The sequence below is a fragment of the Pleurodeles waltl genome, chromosome 8 (assembly GCF_031143425.1).
Source record: "Pleurodeles waltl isolate 20211129_DDA chromosome 8, aPleWal1.hap1.20221129, whole genome shotgun sequence".
In the NCBI taxonomy this organism is placed as follows: Eukaryota; Metazoa; Chordata; class Amphibia; order Caudata; family Salamandridae; genus Pleurodeles; species Pleurodeles waltl.
The window spans coordinates 359,810,510-359,826,745 of NC_090447.1; the positions used below are offsets into that span (position 1 = coordinate 359,810,510).

Below are 16,236 nucleotides of genomic sequence, written 5' to 3' on the forward strand. Positions count from 1 at the left end.
TGATGATTGCACTTAAGAATATACTACACAACAGTGCTCCGGGGTCCCCGCAGGCGCGCGGAACTATTCAGTGCTTATGACTATCATGGAAATACCCCTACGAGAGAACTGGAGTTACAGGTAAGAAACCATTTCTTTCTTATCATTCACATTGGTAACAGTAGTGATGGCTCCAGTAAGTGTGATGCATCTGCAGGTTTCAGTCACTGAGACTATCATGTTGCTTGGACCATTCATCCATTATAACTGGAATAATTTGTGTTCTCCTTAGCTTATGTGACTGAACTCCATGCTTGGAGGGTACCTGGATGTTGCCACTACAGAGATCACATAGGCGTTTCCGCATTTACTGTAACCTAGAGGGATGTACTGTGAGTTGTATGGATGGCACGGCTATGAAAGCAGGCCCTTATAATCTGCTCTTTCGAAGATGATAGTGCATCTAGGGAAATGTATCAGAGGTTCCTAATCCAAGATAGAATAAGAGGTTTTCTTACATCAGTTCCCATTTAAATCATATATAAAAAGATGTCTACAAGTGGCAGTTGCATCTCAGGACATTAGTTCCATCGTTTTTCATCCCATTCATTGCCAATTCGCAACCATTTCTGTCCCTGATTTTTGATACCGTGAAGCACGGGGAAGTTTGGTGCCTTGTTAGTCAGTTATACATAAATCTTCATCTGAAATCAAAAGCTACACATTTGCTAAAGACGTTTTTACCTTTTGTGTTTTTTTGCTCTTGGGACTGTCTAAAACAGGCTTCTCTAACCTTTCCATCAAGAAGAGCTACTTATGTTCAATGAAAATTATTCAGAGCTACTACTATTATTACTGTTGTACACAGCAGACAATATTACTTAACTGTACACCTTATGCAAGATTACTAATTATGATCAACTGATTGCCAGCAATGATGTGAAAAAGGCTTTAGGAATACTTAACAGCCATTGCTGCAACGCCCGTGAAACCAAGGTGAAAATACTGAGGTACATAAATTGGTAATACGTCTCCCAAAGGTGCATGATTTATCATTAAAATATCCGCTTTAAATATATTTTGGAAATTATAGGCTCTAAAAATACAGATAATTTCATCTTGATTACAGACTTTTGAATTTTGTTATATATATATTAGTTCAACCAAAGCAAAAGCTTCTTATTTAGTATGCAGGGCTGCACACAGGAGATGGAGAGCTACCAGTAGCTCTCAAGCTACTCCTAGGAGAAGTCTGGTCTAAAAGAAGATGCTTGACACCTTTCACTTGTATGTTTGAGAGGAGGGTGGAACCCTGGCTAATGGGAGTGGTCTCCCTTTCCAAGGCACCCAAGAAGGCAATTCAGCAGACCTTTTCAGAACCTAGTGCTAGACCAATTGTGACGCAAATAACACCTTATGTTTGGGTATAATTTGGATTCTTTCTAAGACCTAGTTCAAGTGTTAGAACAATTATGCTTGGAAAATTCAATGCTAAAGCAGACCTTGATACTGTGCTGTAGAGAAACCCAAACAGTCCCTACAACTGCCATGTGCTTTTCTGTGGATTCAGTGAAGGTATGGAAAGTTTTATGTTCTCTTAAGGTTCATTTCATGTTTCACCTTGCACAGTTTTGTAAAGATGGAGCAAAAGTGAACTGCTTGATTAATAGTTTTACTGAATCTGTATTTTTCTGGGCAACTATATTAATAACAAATTCAGATGTCTGGAAATATGATGCTTTCGTATTAGCATGGTCAGGAAGCCTTGTGCAATATATGACAAGGTGAGAAGATATTTTCATCAATTGGCAGCTGAAACTGGGTTGAATGAATTCTGTTAACTGTCAGGATTTTCTGAGCGAAGAAATTTAAGAAAACATTGGTTTGTTGTCAACGCCATACGGCCTTTTTTTAACATATTACCTAGAATAGCTAATAGATCATAAAGCACAAGAGAGACGAAAAGGAAAAAGGGACAATTAATTTAGTAGGTCTAAAAGTTTTTCATCTGCTCATTCAGAGGTTTGACTGGAACGGTGTACCCAAGAAGAGTCTCTGAAAGCTAAGGCAGTCTGAAAACCCAGCGAAAGGCTGGTCTGCACCTACATTGTAGTAAAACTGAACATAGAATTCAGAGATGCTTTGCTGAGGGACATATTAGATCAGGAAAAGCAAATATAAAAAGTAAGAAAGTGTACGTGATTGCACCTTATCAATCACACTGTAGTCCAGTAAGGGACATTATAGTGTTACTGGAGAGACTGTGGTGCATAGATCATGGAGAATGTATCACTAGGATCAATGATGAAGACACGTCTTGTCACTTGTTAGCCTAGCGGATTAGAGCTGATGATAACAGATAGGTGCTAACAATGCTGACTGAATGAAGAGCTAGGAGTGTGCTATGCATAAAATGATATCAACACAATCGTTGGGGAATATTAGTCCTGCATGTACCTTTCACAGTTTGTGCCACGGTTGTCAGTTATTGTAACTTATCTGATGGAAACTAATCTGCCAGCCCTGTCTGATGACCACCTCGTATGCAGGCTGACGTACTTAATGAGATGAAACTTTTGCAGATTGGAAAGATCCTGGGTACTTTAGCCTCCCAGCACAATTCTGTGCAACATAATGGTTCCTACTGGCCACTCACGATCAGTGGGTGTGCTGCCCTGGACTACTAGGGTGGCGTTGATTGACATAGTCCTTAATCCAAAGTGCGTCCTGTTGAACTCTTTGTCAAATTAAACATAGATTATAAGGTGTTGGCAAAGATTCTGGCGACCAGGATTTTGCATGTATTACAAGCTTTGATTCGGTCAGATCTGGGCAGCTTTATTTGCCAATGAAGCCACACCATACTCTCTAAAATGCTTGGTTCGATGGCATCTGTCGCTGTAGATACGCATGTTCTGCAATAGCTCGCCATCTGGTGTTGGGCCGGAGTGTTACAAGTTGTTTTTCTTCGAAGAAGTCTTTCGAGTCACGGGACCGAGTGACTCCTCCTTTTGTCTCCATTGCGCATGGGCGTCGACTCCATCTTCGATTGTTTTTTTTCCGCCATCGGGTTCGGACGTGTTCCTGTCGCTCCGAGTTTCGGAACGGAAGATTAGCTAATTTCCGAAGATTTTCGTCGGTATTGTTGCGTTCGGGATCGGCGTACTTAGATTCCACACCGCATCGAAGATCGAAGAGCTCCGGTGCCCTTCGGGGTAGTTTTTCGATCCTCCGTCGGGGCCTGGTCGGCCCGACCGCGTGCTGAAGAACGCCGATGGAACGGACCCCGTTCCGTTTCTGCCCCAAATGCCACAATAAATACCCCTACACAGACCAACACTTGGTCTGCAACCTGTGCCTGTCACCTGAGCACAGCGAAGACACCTGCGAGGCCTGTCGTGCGTTCCGGTCCCGAAAAACACTCAGAGACCGTCGAGCCAGAAGACTGCAGATGGCGTCCGCACCGACAGCCCAACGGGAGTTCGAGGAACAAGAAGAGGAAGGTACCTTCTCGATCCAAGACTCAGACTCCTAAGGATTCGACGATACACAAACCGTGAGTAAGACGTCGAAATCCACTCAGAGGAACATTTACAAGGCCCAGGGGACGCCACTGCCACCAGGCCATGGCTCGACCCATAAATTCGGTGACCGACCGTCGGCACCGAAAAAGGCCCAAACAGTGCCGAGATCGTCCGACTCCGGTCGAGACACCGGCACGCAGCCTTCTCGGGACCGAGAAAGTGCTGGAGACAAGCCTCGACACCGAGATGCCGGTGTGGACACGGCTCGACGCCGAGACAGCGGCACCGAAACAGATCGACGCCGAGAGGTTTCGGCCCCGAAAAAGAAAAAAGTCACTTCGGAGCCGAAAAAACACGCAGACAGGGTTTCGATGCCGAAACAAACTGCAAGCGACCCAGCTTCAGGCTCTTATACAGAAGAGCACTCGCTAACCTCCCAAATGCAAAAGCATAGGTTTGAGGAAGAGCTACAAGCAACTGATGTGGACCATACGCAAAAGCGTATGTTCATACAGCAGGGGACAGGAAAAATAAGCACCCTTCCCCCCATTAGGAGAAAGAGAAGGTTGGAGTTCCAGACGGAACAGACACCACAACCAAAAGTGGTAAAAAGAGTTACCCCACCACCCTCTCCTCCGCCCGTGATTAACGTCTCACCAGCACAAACTCCATCACACTCCCCAGCTCACACCACCATGAGCCAGGGTGACCAAGATCAGGACGCATGGGACCTATACGACGCCCCAGTGTCAGATAACAGTCCGGAGGCATACCCTACAAAGCCATCTCCACCAGAAGACAGCACCGCGTATTCTCAAGTGGTGGCTAGAGCAGCACAATTTCACAACGTAAGCCTCCACTCAGAACAGGTCGAGGATGATTTCTTATTCAACACACTCTCCTCCACCCACAGCTCATACCAAAGCCTGCCTATGCTCCCTGGTATGCTCCGGCACGCAAAAGACATCTTTAAGGAGCCGGTCAAAAGTAGGGCAATCACACCAAGGGTGGAAAAAAAGTATAAGGCGCCTCCTACAGACCCGGCTTTCATCACTACACAGCTGCCACCAGACTCTGTCGTTGTAGGAGCAGCTAGGAAAAGGGCCAACTCTCACACATCTGGAGATGCACCACCCCCAGATAAAGAAAGCCGCAAGTTCGATGCAGCTGCTAAAAGAGTCGCAGCACAAGCTGCAAACCAGTGGCGCATCGCAAACTCCCAGGCACTACTTGCGCGCTATGACAGAGCCCACTGGGACGAGATGCAACATCTCATTGAACATCTGCCCAAGGACTTACAAAATAGGGCAAAACAAGTGGTTGAGGAGGGACAGACCATCTCCAACAACCAGATACGCTCCTCCATGGACGCTGCAGATACAGCTGCACGGACAATTAATACATCTGTAACTATCAGAAGGCATGCATGGCTCCGAACGTCTGGATTTAAACCAGAGATTCAACAAGCAGTTCTCAATATGCCTTTTAATGAAAAAGAACTGTTCGGTCCAGAAGTGGACACAGCGATTGAGAAACTCAAAAAAGATACGGACACTGCCAAAGCCATGGGCGCACTCTACTCCCCGCAGAGCAGAGGGAATTACAGCACATTCCGTAAAACGCCCTTTCGAGGGGGGTTTCGGGGTCAAAGCACACAAGCCAGCACCTCACAAGCCACACCGTCCAGTTACCAGGGACAGTATAGAGGAGGTTTTCGGGGACAATATAGAGGAGGGCAATTCCCTAGAAATAGAGGAAGATTTCAAAGCCCCAAAACCACTACTACTAAACAGTGACTCACATGTCACTCACCCCCTCCACACAACACCAGTGGGGGGAAGAATAGGTCATTATTACAAAGCATGGGAGGAAATCACTACAGACACTTGGGTTCTAGCAATTATCCAACATGGTTATTGCATAGAATTTCTACAATTCCCTCCAAACATACCACCAAGAGCACAAAATTTAACAACACACCATTCCAATCTCCTGGAGATAGAAGTGCAGGCACTATTGCAAAAGAATGCAATCGAATTAGTGCCAAACACACAAATAAACACAGGGGCTTACTCACTGTACTTTCTGATACCAAAGAAGGACAAAACACTGAGACCAATCCTAGACCTCAGAGTAGTGAACACTTTCATCAAATCAGACCACTTCCACATGGTCACACTACAAGAAGTATTTCCATTGCTAAAACTACACGACTACATGGCAACTTTAGACCTCAAGGATGCTTATTTCCATATACCAATACACCCATCGCACAGGAAATACCTAAGGTTTGTATTCAAAGGAATACATTACCAATTCAAGGTACTGCCTTTCGGATTAACAACCGCACCAAGAGTCTTTACCAAATGTCTAGCGGTAGTCGCTGTACACATAAGAAGGCAGCAAATACATGTGTTCCCATATTTGGACGACTGGCTAATCAAGGCCCATTCGTTCATACAGTGCTCAAATCACACAAATCAGATCATACAAACCCTCTTCAAACTCGGGTTCACCGTCAACTTTACAAAATCCAACATTCTGCCGCGCAAGGTACAACAATACCTAGGAGCCATAATAGACACATCAAAAGGAGTAGCCACTCCAAGTCCACAAAGAATTCTAAATTTCAACACCATCATACAACCCATGTATCCAACACAAAAGATACAAGCAAAGATGGTATTACAACTCCTAGGCATGATGTCTTCATGCATAGCCATTGTCCCAAACGCAAGACTGCACATGAGGCCCTTACAACAATGCCTAGCATCACAGTGGTCTCAAGCACAGGGTCACCTTCTAGATCTGGTGTTAATAGACCGCCAAACTTACCTCTCGCTTCTGTGGTGGAACAACATAAATTTAAACAAGGGGCGGCCTTTCCAAGACCCAGTGCCACAATACGTAATAACAACAGATGCTTCCATGACAGGGTGGGGAGCACACCTCGATCAACACAGCATACAAGGACAATGGAACGTACATCAAACAAGACTGCATATCAATCACCTAGAACTTCTAGCAGTTTTTCAAGCACTAAAAGCTTTCCAACCAATAATAGTTCACAAATACATTCTCGTCAAAACAGACAACATGACAACAATGTATTATCTAAACAAGCAGGGGGGGACGCACTCCACGCAGTTAAGCCTTCTAGCACAAAAGATTTGGCATTGGGCAATTCACAACCAAATTCGCCTAATAGCACAGTTTATACCAGGGATCCAAAATCAACTCGCAGACAATCTCTCTCGAGATCACCAACAGGTCCACGAATGGGAAATTCACCCACAAATTCTGAACACTTATTTCAAACTCTGGGGAACACCTCAGATAGACTTGTTTGCGACAAGGGAGAACGCAAAATGCCAAAACTTCGCATCCAGATACCCACACAAACAATCCCAAGGCAATGCCCTATGGATGAACTGGTCAGGGATATTTGCTTACGCTTTTCCTCCTCTCCCTCTCCTTCCTTACCTGGTAAACAAACTCAGTCAAAGCAAACTCAAACTCATATTAATAGCACCAACTTGGGCAAGGCAACCCTGGTACACAACGCTGCTAGACCTATCAGTGGTACCCTGCATCAAATTGCCCAACAGGCCAGATCTGTTGACACAGCACAACCAAAAGATCAGACACCCAGATCCAGCATCGCTGAATCTAGCAATCTGGCTCCTGAAATCCTAGAATTCGGGCACTTACAACTTACCCAAGAATGTATGGAAGTCATAAAACAAGCCAGAAGGCCATCCACCAGGCACTGCTATGCAAGTAAATGGAAGAGGTTTGTTTGCTACTGCCATATTAATCAAATACAACCATTACACACAACTCCAGAACATGTAGTGGGTTACTTGCTTCACTTACAAAAATCTAACCTAGCTTTCTCTTCCATTAAAATACACCTTGCAGCAATATCTGCATACCTGCAGACTACCTATTCAACTTCCCTATATAAGATACCAGTCATTAAAGCATTCATGGAGGGCCTTAGGAGAATTATACCACCAAGAACACTACCTGTTCCTTCATGGAACCTAAATGTTGTCCTAACTAGACTTATGGGTCCACCTTTTGAACCCATGCACTCCTGCGACATACAGTTCCTAACCTGGAAGGTGGCATTTCTCATCGCCATTACTTCCCTAAGAAGAGTAAGCGAGATTCAGGCGTTTACAATACAGGAACCTTTTATACAACTACACAAAAATAAAGTCGTCCTAAGGACCAATCCTAAATTTTTGCCAAAGGTTATTTCACCGTTCCATCTAAATCAAACAGTGGAACTTCCAGTGTTCTTTCCACAGCCAGATACCGTAGCTGAAAGGGCACTACATACATTAGATGTCAAAAGAGCATTAATGTATTACATTGACAGAACAAAAAACATCAGAAAGACTAAACAACTCTTTATTGCATTTCAAAAACCTCATGCAGGAAACCCAATTTCAAAACAAGGTATAGCCAGATGGATAGTTAAATGCATCCAAATCTGCTACCTTAAAGCTAAACGACAGCTGCCCATTACACCAAGGGCACACTCAACCAGAAAGAAAGGTGCTACCATGGCCTTTCTAGGAAACATCCCAATGCAAGAAATATGTAAGGCAGCCACATGGTCTACGCCTCACACATTCACCAAGCACTACTGTGTAGACGTGTTATCCGCACAACAAGCCACAGTAGGTCAAGCCGTATTAAGAACATTATTTCAGACTACTTCCACTCCTACAGGCTGATCCACCGCTTTTGGGGAAATAACTGCTTACTAGTCTATGCAGAACATGCGTATCTACAGCGACAGATGCCATCGAACTGAAAATGTCACTTACCCAGTGTACATCTGTTCGTGGCATCAGTCGCAGTAGATTCGCATGTGCCCACCCGCCTCCCCGGGAGCCTGTAGCAGTTTGGAAGTTACCTTCAATTATTTATATATGTATCATCTCAACCTTAAATAGGTGCATACTTAGTCACTCCATTGCATGGGCACTATTACTACAATTCAACTCCTACCTCACCCTCTGCGGGGAAAAACAATCGAAGATGGAGTCGACGCCCATGCGCAATGGAGACAAAAGGAGGAGTCACTCGGTCCCGTGACTCGAAAGACTTCTTCGAAGAAAAACAACTTGTAACACTCCGGCCCAACACCAGATGGCGAGCTATTGCAGAACATGCGAATCTACTGCGACTGATGCCACGAACAGATGTACACTGGGTAAGTGACATTTTCATTCCATATCATGAACAGGTTGTCTGGTGGTTATTGGGTGCTTACTAATGAAGGATACTGAAGGATATTATGCCTTAGAATGGCATTACTGTAGCTAACAAACTAAATCAGACTTTTGTATACTAGTCCAATTGCGAGTTTGAGGCTGGTGTGGGTAATAGCTGCTGACTGGCCAGTTCAGTGTGGTAACCAACACAGTCACCTGCTTGCACTGATGATGTTTGTATTATGCATTGAACGTGTGACAGAAAATTAAAATTAGAGGTGGGGTGGGGTGGTGCACAAATCATCTGACACCATCTTGCTGTATGTTGATGTTGTTCTTTTATTTTATGTAACCCCAAGAATTCAACCCCTTCATAAGCGTAGCTACATGTCAGGTTTGAGAGTAAATTGGAATAAATCGTGTTTATTTCCCATGAAGCCAAACTCTAAGCAATCACAATATTGATCTGATGGTTTTCTTTAGAAGTGGCCTCTCCCATCCCTTAAAGCTGCGTCAGAGCTTCTTCAAAACAACAATATTATTTCTGCTATATGGATTGGGGAACGGAAAAAAGTTTCAGTGAAAAAATTGATGCTACCTCTCCACAAATGTGACACGGCCTTGAGGTCCCAAAATTTAAATATTACTCTCTAGGAGTGCAACTATAATGTCAACCAGTGGATAGCCCAAAATAGAATTAGCAAAGCACAAACACATTCAGCATGTTGAAACTCTAATTTCTATAGCTCAGTCTATTTGGGGTAACTTCCCAGTGGCCTTGACACTCCATATTTGTACATGCAGCACAGTGCTATGCAGTCTTATGCATTCTATAAGTTTTCCTTGGATGGCTTAGGAGCAGGAGAGATACAGTGTTCAAGGACAGGAGTGCAACTTATATAAATCCGAATTGCTACTCATATTCTAGGATCTCAAACAACGCAATGACCTACTAGCTAGGCAGATCATCACACCTGGCTTGCCAGTGCATGCTGTACACCATTCTTGGGGCTATGGGAACACTAAACCGCTGTAACGCAAAGTATTGCAGACAATATTGATGCTGGAAGAAATGCAGTCACTCTTTTGTACAACGTGTTTCTAACTATAGATGACACGCAGCTGACGGACATTAAAATGCAAGGAGAGAATAGCTTTGTTATGGAACGGTTCTATCAAAGACAGGGACTGACCAAGAGGGTACTGTGCGCAGTGGGGGTCTCCAGAAATGAATGATTTAAGCTTTTACATTTCTGCTTCTCACATCTGACCTGTTTAAGTCAGAAGCTCCTCGGTAGGATATACACTGGAACTAATCACAAAAGTGCCCAAGGAAGGCTCTCGAGAATGCTGGCTGTAACCATAAGGTCAGAGCCACTCTGGAAGATTGAGACCGAGCTGGTTTCAATTACAACCGCCATATCTAATTTATATAGACTCGTGGCAAGTCCATTTGGGGTTATGATTAGGCCTTCAAAATTGAAAGCTGAAGGAAGTTCATAGATTTAGCATTAGCTGTGGCCTAGAAATCAGCTGCTGCACTCAGTGGTTCAGGCCGGATACACGATATAAAGTGGATGGAAGCAGAAGCCGTTTTACATTTTCAGCTGATAACACATTGGGCGTAACCTTCTGATACATGCGCACTGCATCTTGTTACAGTGTTGCTTGCCATTTCTTTCTTTCATGTTATATGAATTATATTATTTCCTAGTACTTGTACTGGTATCTTTTGCTGGGAATGGTACCTTGTTAACAGGTACATTTTCAGATGCATGTGAAGTGTCTGCCAAATATTAATCCGAGGACCATCCCCCAATAGCTTTTTTGGTCGGTCTGTTTGGGGTATGCAAAACTTGCAGTTTTACTTGCGAAATATGATTTTTTGTGTGGAATTGTGTGAAATACAGGTACACTACAAATAACATTTTTCATGAGTATATACCTGACACAAGATAACCTGAGGTACCAGCAGGACACTGGTTGAAAGAGAACATTTTTCTCAAACATTTTCTCACCGAACAACTGTTCCGCAAGCAAAAATCAAGTGAAATTTCATGTTATGTGAACCAGCAAAAAACTTTGCACTTATTGAGTAAGCAGCCTTTGTGAGTGGTTTAAAATTATTCAGTTGTATTCCATCTATCATGCTATTGGCCTTTGTGTTGACATTTGTTGCTGACTGTGCCACCTTGTTAGGCAAAATATTTTCAGATATGTGTGAAGTGTCTGCTATTTCTTGTTTATATAACCCTATAATTGTATTGTTTTTATGTTTACTTTGGTGGTGTTAGAATGGGAATGTCCCCTGCATAGTAAACAGACAAGTACCAATGCGTAACCCAACTGCAGGAGGAACTGGTATCATGACTTTTTTATTGCCCAGCTAACACACTAATCTAGTGTAGCACCCAGCATGTGTACTGATGCCTTGGGCTGTTCATGGTGTAATGAAAATGGCCAGAAACACTTGGAGAGGTGCAACACACATGCTCTCTTTTGTCAGCTTGGGACTGCTGTCCATTTACTGGGTAGTTGAGTTGAAAGATCAATGGCATTAATAGTTATTTCTGTGAATTACAAGTCCTGAACAGACTTTTCCTCACCCACAACCTTGCACTGCATGTTCAGTGCATGTGTATATTGTGTATGTGTGACACATTCATGACAGTGAGACTGTGTGCAATGTGAGTATGTGCCCTCGGGTCCGTGCCATCCATTTTGGATGGTCCCACGTTTATCATGGCACAAAATGCAGGATCAATTAAACTTCCCCAGAGAGCTGAAGTTGGTTTGCTTGCATTGTGCTGTGGCTGGAGGATGAAGAGGCAAGCACTAAGGTGTGGAGGATGGAGACAGGGCTACCCTTGGAAATTATATTCTGACCTTTTAGCAAAGAATTGCTGATTAGATTTTGCTGACCATTGACATTTAGTGTATGGTAAGGGAAAAGGGGTGAGTCAGCAGATTCTGTTTTTAATGATAGGGACATTTCTAGGAAATGCCTGCTCTTTAGTTGTCCCTTGTTGCTACTTGAGGAATGCTGATAACAGTTAAGTGCTGAGTCATCAGTCTTCCTTGTGTCCAAGTCTTGAATACTCCTGCTTCAAGCCATCACTACGTGTTGTGATAGCCATCACCTTGCACAAACCTGTGTCTGTACTTCAGTCAGAAAATGGCATTTATGTTTAAAAAAGAAACACCGCAAACCAGTTCCAGGAACTTGAATCCGTATTCCTTATCTGCAAAAAGATTATTAAAGTGGGACCCAAAACACTCCACTTATTTCCAATTCCAAGTTCTTCTTGACACGGGAATGGAGTGAGCTGGAAGACCTGCTTTGAGACCAGGCCTGATGTTTGTTTGACAGTCACTCCCTCAGAGGTGAGTCGACATCATCTAAAGTCTGCACAACTTTCTGAAGAAGCTGTTTGCTTAGCTCCTAGAAATCTGTCTCCCTAACTCCTCGAAGTCTGTCTGCCTGTCCAAAAGAGAGTACCTAGCTCCGCAGTAAGCGCGACTCTCCGTGTCCCCAGTGTATGGACCACGCAGAAGAAACCGGGACCAATCTGTACCATGGGAGTCATAAGGTCTTCCAGAGCGTGGCTCTTGTGAGGAACTGCCTAAAGAAATTTTGAGGCAGGCAACACCCCACTGGCTGACATCCCTGAAGCCTGAATGTCTGGTACTGCTGCTGTTTAGTGCAGTCTTAGAAGGATCTACTGAACTGGGAGATCTGCCCCATCCCCGAGGCCGGTATTGCCGAATACGAGCACCTGCCAAGGCTGGTCAAGAGGCAACAGCTGTGGAAGCTGAGTGCCCTCAATATTGACTCAGGTCTACAACTGCTGAAGACAATCATTCAGAAGTCTGTCCTGCCACAGAGATACCTTCAGTGGTCCAAGAGAGAGGAGTGGCATTGCATTGCAAAAGAAGACGTCAGCAGCCAACACACAGCCCTCCAGGATCAGCCTCCAAAGACTGATGGACTGTAACACAAACGCACAAATATGAGCCTCTAGTAGCAAGTTGTTCTTGCCAGTGAGACTGTAGGCTAAAAACTGCTTGCTCTGGCCTACAAGTTGCTGATGTGTTGACCCCTTAATAGCCGTGCTTAATATTACACCTGTGCCCAATATTGCCTAAATGTGACTTGAGAAGAGGTCAGCACTGTCATTGTGCGACACCGTAAATTGGGGAAAATAGCGCCGTAGACGGTGTAGTGCTTTAAGAACCCACGGGTAAGATCATTTAACCTTGAAGGTTCCTCCAATCTAATTGTGTAGTATTCTCTTATGCTATGATATTTTAAATACTTTCTTTTTCTATACGTATTTTTTTTTTACAAATGTAGTCATTTAAAACACATTTCACCAGTATCTGTGTGGGTATACCTCGCTCAAAATCAATATATTGTTTAGATGCATTACAAAGTAGCTTCCAAACGATGTACGGAATTGTAATACAATGAGAAACCCAAATGGCACATTCACTGCAGGCAACCGCTGGCAGTGTCTGCCAGACACTGAAAATGTACTTTCCCACGTGAATCTAAGCTTCCGCTTGCATAATCTGCTTCACTGTCTTTTTTTACGTTTACATCTTTTGTCATTTTGCATTCTCATCGTTTATATACCTACTGTTATTCTAAGTTTAATACCTGTTTTTTTTAATCTTCTGCTTTGAATTTATGTTACTCTTGTTTGTGTTTTTTAATTTCACCTATATTTACTTGTTTCCTTCTTTCTTTTTCATCCTGTGCTTCTCATGCGGAATAGAAGAACCATATAAATTTGAAAATGAAATCTGATGATAAGGGTGGGCATATTAAAACGTACCAGATCGACAAGCAAACTTGTGCGAAGTCAAAAAGAGGATCTTTCAAAGGGGAGACTGGAATGTCTGAACGGCCAGGGCATAGTTCAATCTCAGGCCATAAAGAAACCAGTAGCAGCAGTTCCGATCCCTCTGACGATAAATCCGAGACAGTCAAACAGTATATGAAAAGCAGACTAAAAAAGGCAGCTGCTGCGGGCAGGTTACAATTTGCTGCTAGCCAAGCAAGCCTAGACCACCAAAGATATCAAAATAGAGAGGAGAAAGGTAATTCTCATTCTAAAACTGTTCATCATGATAAAAGTGGCTGTGTCCAAGGCGCTGAGAAAAAACTGAATGCAAGAAAGGAGAAATCAGGTAGAAATGTAAAATCAGATCCTGAAAATGTGGTCACAAGTCCTGAAACCTTACCAAAGGCTAAAAGTGCCGGAAACCGTAAGTCTGTATCAGACCAAAATAATAAAGGTATGAGCAAAACTGAGCAATCAAAGACAAATGGAACTTTATATGTCAAAAGCAGTCAAGGAGAGAAAGATAGTCACCTAAGCAAAAGGGACAGGTTCATGAAGCAAACTGCGATAATTTCGTTGTCATCTTCTTCAAGTGAGGAATTAAGGAATGGTTACTCAGATTATGCACTGAGAACCCAATCTCGTAGAGAAGCCACGGCAGTCAGAAAAGGATATCAAAGTGAACATGAAAACAACTCCTCAAATGAAAGAATGAAGAAGAGAGAACTTGAAGGCAAAGTAGATGAAAGTGAAATTGAACCTCGAGAAATGAGCCACAAACGGAACAATGTCATTGTTGTACAAAGTGGGAGAAACCAGTCAACAAAAGGAAATGGAACAGGAGTAAAAGCTAAACAAGTTGAATCATTGCCACTAGGTGGGCAAAAAAGCAGGCATGAAAAAGCGTGCACTAAGGGAAAGATTAAACAAAATGGTAGTAAAGAAGTTGATGGTGATCATGGTGGCGAAAAGAGTAAAGGAGAAGCTTGTACAGGTGAAAGTGAAAACAAAACAGAGAGCGAAGAAGACAGTGAGGATGGAAATGTAACTGGAAATAAAGAGATGTATGCTGATGTTGAGGGGCATGACACAAAGAATGAAGAAGAGGTTGAGACAGGGGACGAAGAGAAAGAACACAAGGAAGAGGAGACAGGAAAGAATGAAGTGAAAGAAGAACAAAATGAGGATGAAGTGGGAGATAGCGAAGATGAAGGAGAAGAGAATCAAGATGGAGCACTTGAGAATGAAGAAGGAGCCGAAGAAAGTACAGATGAGAACACTGAAGAAGATAAAGACAGCAAAGATGAAGAGATGGAAGATGGTGCAATGGAGGATAAGGCTGGTGAAGAGAGAGAGGGTGATGGAGATGGGGAGGAGGAAGAAGAAGATGAGGGTGAAGACATAAAAAATGATGAAGACGAGGACGAAGAGGAGGGTGAAGAAGAGAATGAAGAGGAGTGTGAAGAAGAAGAGAATGAAGAGGAGTGTGAAGAAGAGGACCAAGAGGCGGGTGAAGAAGAGGACCAAGAGGAGGGTGAAGAAGAAGCCGAAGAGGAGGGTGAAGAAGAAGCCGAAGAGGAGGATGAAGAAGAAGCCGAAGAGGAGGGTGAAGAAGAAGCTGAAGAGGAGGGTGAAGAAGAGGCCGAAGAGGAGGGTGAAGAAGAGGCCGAAGAGGAGGGTGAAGAAGAGGCCGAAGAGGAGGGTGAAGAAGAGGCCGAAGAGGAGGGTGAAGAAGAGGCCGAAGAGGAGGGTGAAGAAGAGGCCGAAGAGGAGGGTGAAGAAGAGGCCGAAGAGGAGGGTGAAGAAGAGGACGAAGAAAAAGAGGACGAAGAAGAGGGAGAAGAAGAGGGTGAAGAAGAGAGTGATGCGGAGGACGAAGGAGAAGGCGAAGAAGATGACGAAGAGGAGGAAGAACAGGGTGATGAGGGCCCTGAAAATGAAGAGGAAGGTACTGAAACTGAAGGAGGTGAAGATGATGAAAGTGAAATAGAGAAAAAAACGCCAAAAGATGAAAACAAAAAAATGCAACTGAAAAAGTCCAGTGAAGGCGAGAGGAAAAAAGAAAATATGCAAAGATCTAAGCAGAAAATGCATTCCAAACAACATGTAATACACGAAATGCAGAAGTCAGAGCAGTTTTGGAATACCGTGCTACCACACTACCTTACCTTAAAGTGATATAGTTAATTCTCTGTCAGTCTCCTTCCATTGCACTATTATCTTGTGGTTCACTGCCGTTATATGTGACTTTATCAATGCAGCCAGGTTTACTACTATATAAAACTGCAGCCACTGTTAATCCATAGTGCCCATTACCGCGATCAGCCAAAGCAAGATTCTATTTTGTGGAACATTTTCTGAACTAATCACATACAGGCGTATTCATTTGCTGACGCAGACGAATTGAGGTAATGCCCTCCAAGACGTCTTCTTACCCGACTGCAATCAACGTAAAAATGGTATTATGCATATTTTATGTACCAACTAAACAATGGAGCAAGTGACAGAGCAAGCATATGTTGCTCAAAAGCAATTGTGTTTTACGTTTTCTAACTTTTTACCAGGTGCACATGTACTAGACAGACATTTGAGAGTGTTTCTTAAAATGTATTACTACCTCAGCACATTTGGATATTGTGTCCATATTGTACGAAA

The 16,236-nt window shown here is 43.4% G+C and overlaps 1 protein-coding gene across 4 annotated transcripts in view; it reads left to right on the forward strand.

The window, feature by feature from the left end:
* RPGR (retinitis pigmentosa GTPase regulator) overlaps positions 1 to 16,236 on the forward strand; it is a 427,988-nt gene that overhangs the window by 223,712 nt on the left and 188,040 nt on the right. The window contains exon 14 of one of the 4 annotated variants that reach the window (XM_069204234.1): positions 13,513 to 15,880. The exons of the other annotated variants lie outside the window; for them this stretch is intronic. Within the exon in view, the coding sequence (XP_069060335.1) occupies positions 13,513 to 15,759 (2,247 nt within the window). The 3' untranslated portion in view covers positions 15,760 to 15,880. Of the gene's footprint in view, positions 1 to 13,512; positions 15,881 to 16,236 lie in introns of those variants that run through there. 4 annotated transcript variants of the gene reach the window in all.